We start from the raw sequence: 15,650 nt of genomic DNA on the forward strand, positions 1-15,650 counted from the left end.
TACAAAACAAAACACAAGATGAGGAAGGAAGAGTGGTCATAAAATAACCCTTACAAATAAGCTCTTAATTTCTCTTTTTCAGTTTTAAATATCTCACGGTTATTAAAAATAAAATAAAATAAAATAAATAAATAAATAAATAAGTGCCCACACATTCTCACCTATTATTTGGGTTATAAAATAACTATTACCAAATAAGCTCTTAATTTCGACAAAAAAAAGTCAAACAAGACAATATCTAGTGCAGTTGACGAAGAAAAAAAAACATGGAGAAAGAAGAGCTCACACAAATTCTCACTCATAAAAAAGACAACATCGAGAAAGAAGAGCTCACACAAATTCTCACTCATTATTCCGGTCATAAAATAACCATTACCAAATAAACTTTTAATTTCTCGGTTTCAGTTTCCGGTCATAAAATAACCATTACCAAATAAGCTTTTAATTTCTCAGTTTCAATTTTCAATATCTTCTAGCGGTTGACAAGAAAAAGTAAAAAAAGACAATATCTAAGTTCACAAGAGAAAACCCTACAAACACAACATCTACTGTCTGTCGAGAACATCTACTGTTTGTCGAGAACATCTACTGTCTGTAGAGAAGGAAAAGTCACATATTCCCACTTATTATTCCAGTCACAAAAGACAACATCTACTATCGGTGGAGAGTGAAGAACCCACAAATTCACACTTATTATTCTGGTCATAAAATAACTATTAACAAATAAGTTCTTAATTTCTCATTTATTCAGTTTTTAGTATCTACTAGTTGTTAGCTGTTGACCAAGAAAAGCCAAAAAACAATATCGGCTACTATAGAAAAATCCATAAAAGACAACATGTCGGTGGAGAAGGAAGAGCCCACAGATTCCCACTTATTATTTCCGTTATAAAAAACCATTACCAAATAAGCTCTTGATTTCTCATTTTCAGTTTTCAATATCGGCTAGCTGTAGACAATATCTGACACCTCAATTGAGAGGTAAAAACCCAAAAAAGACAACATCTACTCTCGGTGAGGAAAGAGAGCTTACAGATTCCCACTCATTATTCCGGTCATACACAAATCATTAGCTCTTAATTTTTTATTTTCAATTTTCAATATCTCCCCATTGAGAAAGAAAAGCAAAAAAAAGACTATATCCTCGAAAAAAAGACAATATCCTCGAAAAAAAAGACAACATCTATTGGTGTAGAAGCAAAAGCCATAAAATAATCCTTTAATTTCCCATTTTCAATTTTCAATATGTGTAGGTGAAAAGGAAAACCAAAAAAAGACAATATCTTCTTACTCAATTGACGAGTAAAAACCCAAAAGACAACCTATGGGTGAGGAAGGAGAGCCCACAATTCCCACCTATTATTACGGCCATACAAAAATCATTACCAAATAAGCTCTTAATTTCTCTTTTTCAATTTTTAATATGGGTCGGCTGTTGACAAGAAGAAAAATAAAATAAAATAACCGGTAAACAAGGAAAAATCCAAATACACAATACCTCAATGAGAAGGAAGCGCCCACATATTCTTTCTTACTTTTTGGTCATTAAAAAAGAACTATTACCAAATAAGCTCTCAAATCTCGAGTTTGTTCAGTTTTGTTTTCAATATCTCCATCTAAAGCGCCCACAGATTTCCACTTACGTTTCCGTCATTAAAAAAAAACTATTACCAAATAAGATCTCAAATCTCCCATTTTTCAGTTTTGTTTTCAAGATGAAGACAAAACAAAAAGTACAACAAATTTGAATTCTATTATAATTTTAAATACTACTTTTACTTTAATTTATATGGTTCACATATTTGGTTACCAAACTTGTTAGTATACCATTCATAAAATATATTAAAAAATTATAATTAAAAAAAATAATTTTAAAATAGGATAGTATTATGCATAAGTTTTTATAGTTTTGTTTTTTAATCTTTTTCTTTCAAAATAACTCGTACCAATAGAGATAAATATCGGTTACTTGTATCCATTTTCTCTTTAATTAATTAATAAACGAACAACATATTAAAACACAAACAACGACGACTTTTATTAAGGAAAAAAAAGTACGATGACAATAAGAACCCCGACTCTAATACAAGTATAGAAACAAACACACATAACATAACATAACATAACATAACATAACATAACACACATGACATGACACGACACATAAACAACAACACATTGCACACACAACAACTTAATACTCAATAATACATAACTGACTTAGTATATATGAACCTGAAGATTCCTAGAGGCTGGTTTGATGTTGTTGAGAATCTGAGCTTTCCGAGTGTAGATTTGAGTGTTTTCAAAGCCATCATCAGAATCAACAGCAACAAAGACGCCTCTTAATCGACGACCATAGTGAATAAGATAAGCCAAAAAGGTGATTTCATTTGGCGTCCCTGTGAATCCCCTGGCATCCACTATCTCCAGCGATTTTGATAAGCAAGTCATGATCGTCATATTGGTTTCCCAGAACCTAGTTATGTCCAATGCAAATGGTGGCTCATATTCCTACAACCAAAATTGAATTATGTAATAATTCCCAAATTGGTTAATTTCAAAAAGTGAAAACGGAGAAAGAAATTGCCAGCAAACAACCGAACTTATTTCCTTACAAACAAACTCTAGACTTTTGTGATGCGAAGCAAAAAGAATATAAAGCAAAAGAAGAAGAAAGAGAACTGACTTGCAAGACATTCCCCTCGCCAAGCATGAGCGTGAGGGTACTCAGATGAGGACAACTATTCAAGAGAAAAGCTATGCCATAAAACTCATTTGGATGAATGCTCGTACTGAATGTTAAATGTTGGACATTCAATGGTGCTTGCATTTGAATAGGCTCTTCTCCGTTTGGGATAACCTTCGTTGCAGAATCCAATCCAATGTCAACAAACACACAATTATTTATAAAATTATAGCTTCGAGATTCAAAAGCATCTCTTCTAGTTCAAATAATAATAAAAGAAGAAAATATTAGAACAACTATTCAATCAGTCAGTCGCCACATAGTGTATAGTGCATGTATGATTGAACTAAAAATTTTAACAGGGAGTTTTCGGTTTTCTTGCATCCGATCCTGCTGCAGAAAGCTGAGTACACTAACACAATGTTAGAGAAATTTCTTCAATAGAAATCAGATAATTGAATCTTAAAAGGAAAAAAAATGGTTAGTAAATGATTATTAAGTAATTTAAACCATTATACCTGAAGCAGAGAACTGCAAACACTCAAAACTTTGGCAGAATACAGACTGTCGAGAAGAATATAAAGCAGGTTTGCAATTTCAGAATGATCATCTTCATCATCGATCTCAAAACTAAGATCAGCCTCTTCGAAACAGCGATTCACATCCATACGAAATGAACCTACGCTGCCAGAGTATCTGAAGTACGTCAAATTAGGCGCCTCGACCGAAATCCAATCATTAAGAAACTTGCACTGCTCAATCGCCAAACGCCTCAGTCTCAAATTATCTTTGTTTCCCCAAATTTCAAAATGCGTCGCGTTCCAACACCTCTTCAGATTTAAACTCTCCAACAGCGGGCATTTCTTCAGAAAATACCTAATCTCTCCGATTCCTACTTCAAGCCATCCTAAAGAGAGATGCCTCAGAGCATTCAAGTTCTCGAACTCCGCCGGGCGGAAACCGCACGCGTAAAGCTTCAGAGAACGGAGATTCTCGTGACCGTAAACGATCGGAGGCAAATCGAACATACTTTCTGGTTGAACTCCGTCGTCATCATCTTCGATCCATGCCGAGTTGGAGAAATCCAGTTCTAAGTCCTCGACGTTGCGATAAACAGCGAATCGAATGCATTCATCAACGAATCCGCCGTTGCCGTCTCCTCTCGGATTTGACAACGAGAGAGAGAACTTACGCACCGTCGGTTCTTGGTAGAGCCTGAGAAAATTCATACAGAACTCGATGAATCCTCTTCTCCTTGCATCTCTGGTTTGCTGATCGGCAGGCTCTCGTCCGACGAAGAAAACCTCCTCCAACTCGATATTTTTCGTCGCCTGCCAAATCCTCACCCAACGCTTGGACAAGATTGAAGTCCTAACGGCTTCCTTGAAAGGAAGAGAAGAGACAATCATCGATAACAGAACATCAGGCAACATGTCCAATCTGTCCACGCCCGCCATGGATGCCGATGAGAGAGAAACAAATATGAACTCTGAACATGAACTCTGCTACTGCAAAAGGAGTGAAACGGTATTTATAGGATTTTGTCGAACGGGCGCCAGAAGACGACAGTTGAAATTTTTATTTTTTTTCTTTTTTAAAAATAAATAATTATAAAATGAATAATTAGATATTTTGTGGATAATTAAAAGCAAATGAAGCAATTAGAGAAAGTAAGCATTCTTATCTATCAAAATCAGGTTTTGCTAATATCTCTTCCTAAATTTGATTTTCTTGGAATTAAGACTATTAGATCCCATTTGTTTTAGTTTTATAATTATTCCGAAATTTTCTAGAAAAAAAAGAAAAAATTAGATTTTTTCCAACCGAACAAATGATTAGTTTAACGGTCTGGTCCATTTATTACATACGACACGAGAAAAGTCGATATAGTAAACGAATCCCGATCTTAAACCAAAACTAGATTGGAATTAAAAGCAATGTTGCCTTTTTCCTTTTACGCGTTGTCGTATTCGTTAATTCCAATATGATACCATGTCAGGTAATCCCGAGATTGTTTTAAATTTTGTCGTTATTCAAAGTAAAGCATCATCTGCACGAGTATTTACATACTGAATCTTGTTACTACCATATGAATCTTAGACATGTCTTGTCGGCTAGTGCACTAATAGAATTTCCATATCGAAGATTCCGACAATATTGCCAATGTCTCGAAACATGTACCCAATAACGTTAATGTTTCATTAACCATGTTCGACTGTAATAACCTAATTTGAAACAACCAGTGTAATAAAATGAAGATCGACTACTTGTACTCATAGCATCAACGTCTCGAAGCATGTTTAGTTACAAGAGGTTAATTTGAAGCACCATCGACCATTTGTACTAACCGTATCGATGACGGGAAGTATAATTTAAAGTATAATTAAAATTAAGAATATTATTTAAATTTTTTTTAAAAAAAGTTGGTATTTTGAGATAATGGACAAATTTTTATTTTTATTAATTTAACAAGCGGATAATTACAAAATTAGTTTGGTTTGGAATCAGTGCCAAAAAAACCATTTATATTTTTTAATATTTTATTCTAGTTAATTAACTCTAGCACAATGAATTAACACAAAGGACAAAAATTCCTAACTTATTACCATATAAACAAACGTGTTAAGATGGCAATAACATTGACAATTTGAATTCCTATTTTACCCTTCAATTTAAATATATACCTATTAATTATAATTAAATAAAAATCACTTTATAATTAATTATTTCAAATTTCAAACCATCTTAAAGTTTTACTGAAATAAATAGTCATTAATAGTTTGTAACAAATTTTCAAATTATCTTCAGGAATTTAAATATTTCAAAATTTCAATTAATTAAAATATTATTTTTTATTTTTTTATCCCAAGGAAAAATTCGAAAATTTTGTGGCGTTTTGTAAAAAAAGGAAAAGGAGAACCCCAGCTATAAAAGGCATCTTGTTCTCACCCGCCGCCCCTTTTTCCGTTTTTGACTTTTCTCCCTCCCCTGTCTCGATCTTCTCGCGCCGCGGGAGCCTTGTGTTTCTCGGCCATCTCTCTCTCTCTCTCTCTCTCTCTCTCTCTCTCTCTCTCTCTCTCTCTCTACCATCTCTCTCTCTCTCTCTCTCTCTCTCTTTTGCTCTGCCCTTCGTTCGTTGCTCGCTTTTGCTCCTTCTCGGGACCAGCTTTGAACGAACACGTTGCAAGTAAGATTTCTTTTATTTTCCTCTTTTTCTCTCTGCTTTATTCCCGGATTGTTTGTTACAACACACCATCAAATCGTGAACCATGCTACCGCGGTTTGTGGATAAAATCTCTAAGCATCACCACCTGTTTCGCGTGAGAGGAAGTAATCACCACTGCCAATCGCGATTTTCTTCTGTGCTTGTTGGTTTGACTGGTCCGATTTGAGTTTATTACTTGTTTTCAGTTCGACCGATTTGATTTGGTTCTATTTTCTTCGGTTTCTAGGTCTATTTTGATTAATGTTGGATTTAGGTATTGTTTTAGGGTTTGATCTTAGATTTCACAAATTGAAAAGAGACTTAGCTATGGCGTAGCATATTTATTTAGGTAAGGTGTCGATTGAAATTTTTCTTATTCGATTGAATTGTTATAATCTCATGTAGGACTTAATGTATAAACATGTTTACTGTTCTTCAAGTGATTATGTTGTTCTTCAAGTGATTATGTTGAAACTATTAGGTGTTCATCAACTAACCTCTAATAATCAATTGTTTGGCCGACATATGTATCCGTAGTTAGTTTTGGTACGAGATCACTTCCCTTATGTTTATGATAGTATCAAATACTATATTGAGACCACAAGTTCGTCAACTTACATGCAGTTGTGAGCGGTTTATTTTGATTGGGTCACTAGTTGGTTCAACAAGAGCTAACTATTTGTACACTTAAGTGTATGAACCAACGAGTATCAAGTGAACGAAGCAACGAGTATTAAGTGATAAATAACAATAATTTTTAGGTAATTGAAGCATGCAAGTGGGGCTACTTTTCATTTTTTATACTTATTTCTGCTGCTCAATATTTTTAAATGATGCCTAAATTTCTATGCATGATGAGGGTGTTCAATATATATAACAAGGCTATAGAGACAGCGATGGGCTTAAAGCCTTGTTACAGATCCTGTAAGTTTTTTATTTCTTGTTTTCTTTTTTTTTTTTTTTTTTTTTTTTTTTTNTTTCCTTCGTTAATGTCTTACTTCAATTATTTTGTGAATATTTTGATGTGAAATAACCTATCTGTTAAAATTGCTATGAGAGCCTTAAGTTTATCAAATATCAAATGAAGAAAGTAGTATAGTTTACGTGGTTATGAGTTCTTATTGTAATAATGCTTGCTTGGGGTCGTTATTGTTATGATATTTCAACGTGCTGGCTTTCAGTAGGCAAGATTGTAGCATATTCCTAAGCCAAATAGTGTATATTAGATGATGGCGCCTCAAAGAAGAGGCACAACAACATGCAATAGGGTAGGGTGGAAGGAGATGGGTGACTCTGGCTCGAGCAGACCCTACCCAAAATCATTCGGTTGGAGAACCACCATTGAGGCATGTGCCACAATGGCTAATACCTCTGACACAAACTACGGTGATATTGACCTTGGAGACTACTCACTTTTTGAGTTAGCTGCAACCAATTAGTCAAGAATAATGGAAACATGATGACAGAGTAAGTTAAATATTTGTAAGACTTCAGGAAGCATGACCCCCAACCTTTGGACCCAGAGGCCGTAGACCATACCACGAGAAAAGCGTGATTGTCCTCGATTAAAATAGGGGATTCGAACTTTATCTTTTAATTGAGAATACAGTTAGAGTGAAGTTGGAGAATCTCCCTCTTGAGCTAGCCAGCGACATTATCTGGTTCAAATTTCCAGGTCTAGTCTTCACTGTTTTTTTTTTTTTTTTTTTTTCTACCATGACTAAATTGTCAACTTTCTTAAACAACATCATGTTTCTATTGTTTCTTAAAAAAGAAAAAGATTTGATTTTTATATGAGATCTCAAATACTTTAGTAGGTGTCCTTCCTATTGTTTTTTTCCAATAATTGAACCATGTATTTAGTGTCATAAACAAAACAATCATTTTCACCATTTTATCTCTCTAAAATTATTATTTCTCTTGTCTGGTGAGGGAGAAAGAATATTCTCTGACTTTTTCCCACAAAAAAAGCTATTGAGAAAGAGAGAGAAAGGAGAAACAATTGTACTAAATATTAGTTAGATGACAAAGCTGTGAGACACACAAAACATGTCCATGTGGTTCACCAAATGCTCATCATATAGGGTTTTGTGGGTCACTAATTGCTGCAATTGCTGCTTCTATTTTTACCTTTACTTCCTCTTCCTCCGCTATCTCCTCCTGTTGTCACCAAACACCACAATAACATACACATTAGATAGGATTCCTATCCTCTATCCTCCTCAGTAAACATTGTTCTACATGGTTGACCTTCATTCTATGAGTAGTGATGTAACCGCTCAGACTTACCGTTAATAGACCGTTTCTTTTAGGCTTGAGTTAGACAGTGGGTAGTGTGTCATCGTTGGTTGGGAAGGGGAACGGGAAACGTAGCATTTCTTATAGGAGTGTGGAAATATCTCTCAAATAGACATGTTTGAGGGAAAGACCGAAAGAAAAGTCCAGAGATAAATAGATATCATCGTTGGTTGGGAAGGGGAACAGGGAATGTAGCATTTAATATAGGAGTGTGGAAATCTCTCCCAAATAAACATGTTTGAGGGAAAGACGGAAAGAAATGGAGGGCTAGGATATTATGGAAAAGCTGAGAGAATTTGTTCTTTGATCATATGAAAGGGTAGGATACGATAGTGGAAGACAATAACAGGATCTGATAGAACAAAAGCGTGAGCAAATACCCCATGGCGCCCCATCACTCTTCACTCCATATCCCCTGATCTAAATCATGGGGCTGCAACCTTAGCTATCTATAATAATAATAATAATAATAATAATGGGGAAATATAAAAGAATGGGCAGAGGTTTGGGGAGGAAAAAATAAAGAAAGAACTCAGAGCTGTACAGGTGATGGGGTTCTAGAAAATAAAAAAAGAAAAACAGAGGACTGACCTCAAGGAAGAGCGTGATCAAAAGCTTGTTGGCAACAATGGTGATAGTGGCCGTAATAATCTTCATCTTAAGCGATTCAATAACTTGGCAGATTTTCATTATGGTGTCGCTTCTTCTTCCGCACGTCAAGCTCACCACCATCGTTTTCTCTCCCATGTAATTCACCCTCAACTGCTTAAACAATCCCAACAATCTCAATTTCAAACTAAAAACACACAAAAAAAAGCCCTAGAAATTTCAATTTCAATTTCAATTTCCTTACGTCGAGAACTTCGATCGGGAAAGACGGCGGCGGCTCCGGTACTTGCCGATTCTTATTCGTTCTCTTCTCCCTCAAGATTCCGTCATCGTCTTCGTTTGTTGCTCTGTTCTTGATTTTGCCTGATTCCAGATCTGAGATCTCCGCTTCGATTCTCTTCTCTTCCGCTCGCAGCTCTTGGATGTACTCGATCGCGTCTTTTATTATCGATGCCTTGTCCATCTGCGTTAATAGATTCCAATTTGTTGTGGCAAAATAAATTACAAAATCTATTTTCGATATTAAATTTTATTTTGTCTCACCTAATTATATTATTATAATCTTTCACCTGAAAAAAAAAAAAAAAAAAANTATTAAAATCCTCAGCGAAATTATTTCAGTATACGCAGATCCCAATAGATATATTATTTTTATAATTTATACAATTTAAATTACTTTCTTCAGTAAATAATAATAATAATAATAATAATAATAATAATTTGACTTACTTTGGTGATATTAGGGACCACAGCTCTGAGAGCCAGAAGCCTATCGTTCAGCTTCTTCCTCCGATTCCTCTCCGACAAGATGTTCTTCGACGCCTCTAACGACGACGGCGTTCCGTCCGGCGAGCTTGAATCGTAAGAACCGTAAAACGCTTCGTCCACTCCCCAACTGAAATTCCCATTTCGTTACGAACATAATTCGCAGAGATTTATAAAAATAAAAAAAAAATAAAAATAAAAATAAAACAGAGTATATCAAAACCTGTCGAACTCCTCCGTCTGCAGAAACATGTTCGTTTCCCAGTAGTACTGATACTCGTCGAGAATGTTCTCCATCGGCGGCGAATTTGGCGGATGGCCGGAGAAGACGGCGGCGATGGAGATTCTGATTGGAGAGGAATTGAGTTGGGTGGGAGAAGTGGGAGAATTTGGGAGGGTTTTATAGGGAAGAAAATTAATTAATTTTCTTTTAATTTTTTTATTAACCCACGTGGGTTGTGGGTTGTGGGTTGTGGCAGCTAGATGCTTCCCGGAAAGACCGAACCGTCTTAAAGTTCAAGACGGTTTTTTTAGTGTTCCGACCGTGTGAACCGGATTCTATTCTGGGTCAACGAGCAATTGCCAGACGGTCATGCCTCTCTCTTCCATAAATGCAATAAATTTAAAATCATTTCTTTAAATTATTTTTTTTTTCTTGTCTTATTCTCTCGCATTTCCTTTTTGGGTAATTTTCTTTTTAATTCATGTGACAGAATATATAATAATAATTAAAAAACTAACTCGGTCATAATTTTAAACAATATGATTTATTTAATTTAATTTAATTTAACCTATTTCACTAATATATATATATATTAGATATTTTAATAATTCAAATCATTAATTTCTAATTTTTTTAAAAAAAAACTTCAAAATTATATATATGGTAACTAGGAATTCAGTGAAGGGTATTTACGTCTTTTCGTGCCCTTGTCTTGTCTTCTTCTCGTTTGTGGTTGGTTGGCTGTGCCACGACACGAGATAAACGTTCTCGACTTCTAGTGGTTAATTTCTTTATGAGTTTCTTTTTAAAAATATATTATTCTTTTTATTAATTATTTTTTTGACAAGAAAAAGAAAAATGGACGGTCTACAATAATTGGGATTATCAATTTTTTTTTTATTTAATTATTTTTTTAAGTACCATGCATCCGTTACTATTAGCTCATCAATTTTGGACAAAACAGGTAAGAATGAGTTGTTTTCCCCCCCTTTTTTTTTTTTTTTTAAATTATATATTTTCTCGGTTTGAACTGAGTTGAAATTTTAAAAAATAAAAAATACAATTCTTTTTGCGTATTAATTTTTATTTTTGTCAAGTCAACTCGACCAATCTTAAAATAGTTAATCTATATAAGATTTTTTTTTTCAACTCAACCAACAACACTCCTAAACTAAGCGTAGTCAACGAAGTTGATATATATTCAAAAGAGTAGTAGATACTAGTAGTTATAATCTCGGCTATTATTAATTTATATATTTATTAAAATTAAAAAGAGTTTATAATATTAAAAAAATAAACTTGACTAAATTTATAATTTCTAAAAGATTTAATAAAAACGTGAAAAAAAAAATTACAAAAATATATTTTATTTATTTAAGCTAGATTTGCAACTTTGGGAGAGTGGACCCAAAAAATAGAGGAGTCCAAAATGCACAATGATTTTTCACCCAAAAGACAAAAAATACTTTATCCTTAAAAAAGTTGAATAATCATTGGGATGGAACATTTCGCCCCCTCCAAGTTTTTAATATAATATTAACCTTTGCTTTAAATAATTTAATTTCGTATCTTTTATTTTATTTAGACGGTCCTGACTTGATTTGATTTGTCACAAAATTTTACACTCTTTGATGCTTAAGTTAGTGTTGAGTACAAAATGGTGTCAAGCTCTATAGGTGAGTAAAACATATTTTTGTGAGAAATTGTAGATTTGATGTTGATCATGTCTTTGAAGTGTGGATGGATTTGCTCGTTAAAGGTTTTGGGTCAAGTTATAAGCGACCTCGACATTACCCACTATTCACCTTGGCACGTTGAGGTCATACTATGACACGTGCATCTTAATGAGGTTGTCTCACGTGAGAAGTCTTTTATTTTAACTCGTGTAACACTAACCCCACTTTGAAGCAACGAGACAGTGGTTGTACTTGAACCATAGTGTGTAAGTAACCAATAGGAGCAACTATTTTAAAGGACTATATTTACAATAACCCAACTTTAAAAAAAGTTTACTTTTTTAAAATAAATATTCGAAAGTAAAAAAATATATATATATTTGGGCCCAAGTGGAGTTGGAACGAGTCACACGGGGGGATGGGGCGAGTCGACTCGGCACTACCCGACAAAAATCCTGGAAAGGGAAGATTTAAAATTAGACAAAATCAGGATATTTTAATTTTATTATTTTACTATTTTAAGCAATGTATAAATAATGTTGGAATATCAATTTAATAAATATTGATAGATCCAAAGATTATTATAATTGTGAAACTCCATGATTTTTTTTTAAAAGAAAATTAAATAAATAAATTCAAATTGATTGATTTATTTATTTATTTTTATTGATGTTGAACTATAGGTATACCTATATCATTATTGATGAAAATTATATATTAAAATTATTAAAAATTGAAGATAAGTTAAATAAAATTAAACAAATAAATCTCAAGTCAGTGTAATTAATGATATATTTTAATCATATTCCTATCATCAATCCAATAATAAATTATAATTAAATTTATTTTATAAGCATCCCTCGGATCGGAATTATTTTATAATTAAATTTACCCAATTTCGAGCTCGATTTTAGATAAATAATTTTTAAAATCTCTATTAGACATTAAAATTATATTAAATATTATTAACACCATTGAACTCCGTTTGAAAAGGTTAAAAAGAAGTCAAATTGGTCAAAATAGATAAAACCGGTCCAAATGAATGGACTAAAATGGTTTAATTGAAGTACTTTAACGTCTCGAACAAATTAGAAGAAAAAATTATTGTTGGGAGAGAGTCTCGCGTTGACTAATTAAGGGAACGATCATGAGTCTATTAGGAATACATTTTCATTGTTACGAGTCTTTTTGGAAAAACCAAAAGCAAAACTATACGAGCTTATGTTTAAAGTAGACAATATCGTACTATTGTGGAAGTTTGTCATTCCTGACATGGTATCAGGTCATGCCAGATATTAAACATAAATTTGAACATAATTTAATATAATTTATTTAACAGCGGGTTGGCAAGCACGTGGTCCAGGCCCAGACATGCAACCCAACTCAATTAATTGGGCCTAGGCCCAAAGACTAGGCTCAGGCATGTGGGCAGTCCAAACGCGAAGCCCAACTCAATGCCCATGCACGTGGTCCAGCAGGCAGTTCGCAGGCAGTTCTTCCCTCAACCGTTGGTTCACACCTAAGCTACCGGTTTAGCTCTAGTTCAGCTTACTCACCTTCGATTCAGGGTGGTTTAAGACCGGTTTGGTTTAGGCTTTCTTGGGTCAATTTTGGGTATTTTAGGTTAGTTTCTTGTATGTTTTAGCGGTTTAAGAGTTTTCTAACTGTTTACAGTTTTAAGATCGTGTACGATGTCATGGTCTTATATGTTCATAATAAATTTTTTAAAGAATTACGGCAAAAAACAAATAACGTGCAAATTTAAATAAATCAAAGAAGAGAGTAAAACAATGCATTGATCTAACCTATAAGGAATACCGATACCATGAAATGCATCTATCCTAACTTTAGTCTTGATCATCACCATGATATCGTCATTCGTGCAAATGTGTCTTGCTTTTACCTGAAGATTAAGCGTAGCACGTGACTTAAATATTTTAAAATACTCAGTAAGTGATCCCACTGTTGGGATTAGGACATACAATCATATGCAATCATGTTTTGGACCTATCATTTCATAAATCATCTTTTCATGACTTTGATCTCAACTTTCAGTTTGGGTAGAATTAAATGTGCAATACTTCTCTACACACGGCCCACGCACTCGCATGTAGACTCCTAGGCAAACTCATATACGTACCCTTGGACATGGCTCTTGCCTTCGACTAGCATACACTCATGTTGTGGTTATACTATGGAGAGAAGGGAGCGCGCATATAGTATTGTGGTATATACAAAATCGCATCATGACATCATGACAAACATAAATGTTGTAAGATACGTGTTTGTACTAATAACAACAGAGAAATATCCCGATGCACATAAACATACAATATGCATAAGATCTCCATATCTTAAAATCATGACATGTATCTGTGGTACAATACATATCTTTCATTCATTCCATGTCATTGCATTCATGAATGACATAATGTGTCAACATGACATATCTCATCATAACATAATAAGCAAACTAACAATCATAAGACACAACACGTGCAAGAGTTATAGGGCACGTTCATAACACCCTGCTAGCCTGGCTCATCGAGACGCCACGCTCTCCAACACATCACATGCAACCAACCGATAGGAGAAGTTACCCATCCTTCAATCGATTTAGCTCATCATAGTATTATTTTTATGGATGGGCTAAGTACGACCTTCGAGATCACATCACCCAAAGACCGATCCAATGCCTGCACTCAGCACAACGCCAATTGGGAGAAGGCATTAAAATAAAACAAAAGGCACTGGCCAGCCGATTTGGCCCATCAATGGAAGGATGCCAAACCGGAGGACACTGGCTCAGAGAAATTGATGTGAATCTGAGTTACAAAAGCCGGGTTCAGTTGTTACCCGTGTGATCATGAATTACTTCTTCAAGCATGCATTATATGGACACGTACATTTTTCTTTCCTCCAACTTCGACTACACATGCACATGCCCAGACTGATAATCATGCCTAGAGAATACGATAACAGACTTATCTTAGTAAGTTCATATGCATGTGCGTTGACATATGTAGAGAAGTATTATGCATCTAATTATATACCGGAATGAGAACAGAGCCCATAATAGTCATGAATTTAGGTTTCTACAATCACGTTGAATGTTACATGCGTTTACATTTTTCAATTCCTATAATGAAGTTACTTACTGAGTATTTTTAAACCCTCGTTCTTTTTCTTAGCATTTTTTCTATGTAGATGTAAAGGAACTCTTGTAAGAGCCCAAACCCACCGCTAACCGACATTCTTCTTTAGGCTTTCATTTCAAGCTCCTCCTCAATGTTTTTAAAACGTGTATACTATGAAGAGATTTCTATATTTCGTTCTTCTCCTCAACTGATATAGGATCTCGCATCTTTAGTCACGTGAGTGATAACTTCTAATAGAGGCCATAAAAAGAGTATTTCTCTCTCTCGTTATCTTAATTATATGTTTGAACCATTCGATGCTTGAATTTGTTTGAAAAGCTTCCATAAACATGCATGTATTAATGTATGGTATTTAACTTCCATACTTTATCGGTCATTATTTGGGTATATTCGTTTGTATTAATAGATTTATCATTGATATATCATATTATCTGGTTTTGTTAGAGTTCTATCACTCATATATCATATCAATTATTCTATCGGTTATAAATTTTAATTAACAAAATACTCAAAAGTCAATTAATAAAACATTCAAAGTGTCGAAGTCGAGTCGTGAATATATAGTTAAAATGATTAAATACTCGAAATAATAAAATGATTAAATTAAGTTAATAAAAAAAAACATATAATGCAATAAGAAGAACTAATACATGCAAAAATAATCTCGTCCAGCAAGAAGACACTCAAATATAGTATTAATTTCTTCTTTTTTTTTTTAATAAAATTTAACAATTCATTTTTTAAAATTGGATTATTGATGAAAGGTATTAATTACACCACCTATTTAAATATAGGTTTATAAACTGTACTTGTCTTGAAGTGATGAAACAAAGTGGATAAGGAATGGAACCTAGATGTCTCATTTTTATAAAAAATATGGATAAAATGTTATGGTCCATAGATATTTTTTTAAAAAATAAAGACAAAACTAGTTAAGAAATATTAAAACCACATCATTTTAAATTTCTTATTAATAATATTAAGTTCACACTACTAATATATTTCGTTAAATTTCCTATAATAAAAT

The 15,650-nt window shown here is 33.7% G+C and overlaps 2 protein-coding genes and 1 long non-coding RNA gene across 3 annotated transcripts; 1 reads left to right on the forward strand and 2 right to left on the reverse strand.

Annotated features, from left to right (window-relative positions):
• Window positions 1–2,013: 2,013 nt before the first annotated feature.
• LOC111805655 (F-box protein At3g62230-like) lies at window positions 2,014–4,187 on the reverse strand. The gene is made up of 3 exons (XM_023690803.1): window positions 3,208–4,187; window positions 2,690–2,863; window positions 2,014–2,514 (listed from the first exon to the last, which is right to left on the reverse strand). The coding sequence occupies exons 1-3, from the start codon at window positions 4,144–4,146 to the stop codon at window positions 2,221–2,223; spliced, it is 1,407 nt and encodes a 468-aa protein (XP_023546571.1). The 5' UTR covers window positions 4,147–4,187; the 3' UTR covers window positions 2,014–2,220.
• Window positions 4,188–5,781: 1,594 nt separating this feature from the next.
• On the forward strand, window positions 5,782–7,991 carry LOC111804861. Its single transcript, XR_002816584.1, has 2 exons — window positions 5,782–5,876; window positions 7,076–7,991. It is a non-coding gene; the product is annotated as an uncharacterized LOC111804861 (long non-coding RNA).
• LOC111804860 (transcription factor bHLH35-like) lies at window positions 7,869–9,949 on the reverse strand. The gene is made up of 5 exons (XM_023689663.1): window positions 9,790–9,949; window positions 9,531–9,696; window positions 9,046–9,264; window positions 8,784–8,954; window positions 7,869–8,054 (listed from the first exon to the last, which is right to left on the reverse strand). The coding sequence occupies exons 1-5, from the start codon at window positions 9,861–9,863 to the stop codon at window positions 7,971–7,973; spliced, it is 714 nt and encodes a 237-aa protein (XP_023545431.1). The 5' UTR covers window positions 9,864–9,949; the 3' UTR covers window positions 7,869–7,970.
• Between the last annotated feature and the right edge of the window lie 5,701 nt (window positions 9,950–15,650).

This window comes from Cucurbita pepo, chromosome LG11 (assembly GCF_002806865.2).
Source record: "Cucurbita pepo subsp. pepo cultivar mu-cu-16 chromosome LG11, ASM280686v2, whole genome shotgun sequence".
In the NCBI taxonomy this organism is placed as follows: Eukaryota; Viridiplantae; Streptophyta; class Magnoliopsida; order Cucurbitales; family Cucurbitaceae; genus Cucurbita; species Cucurbita pepo.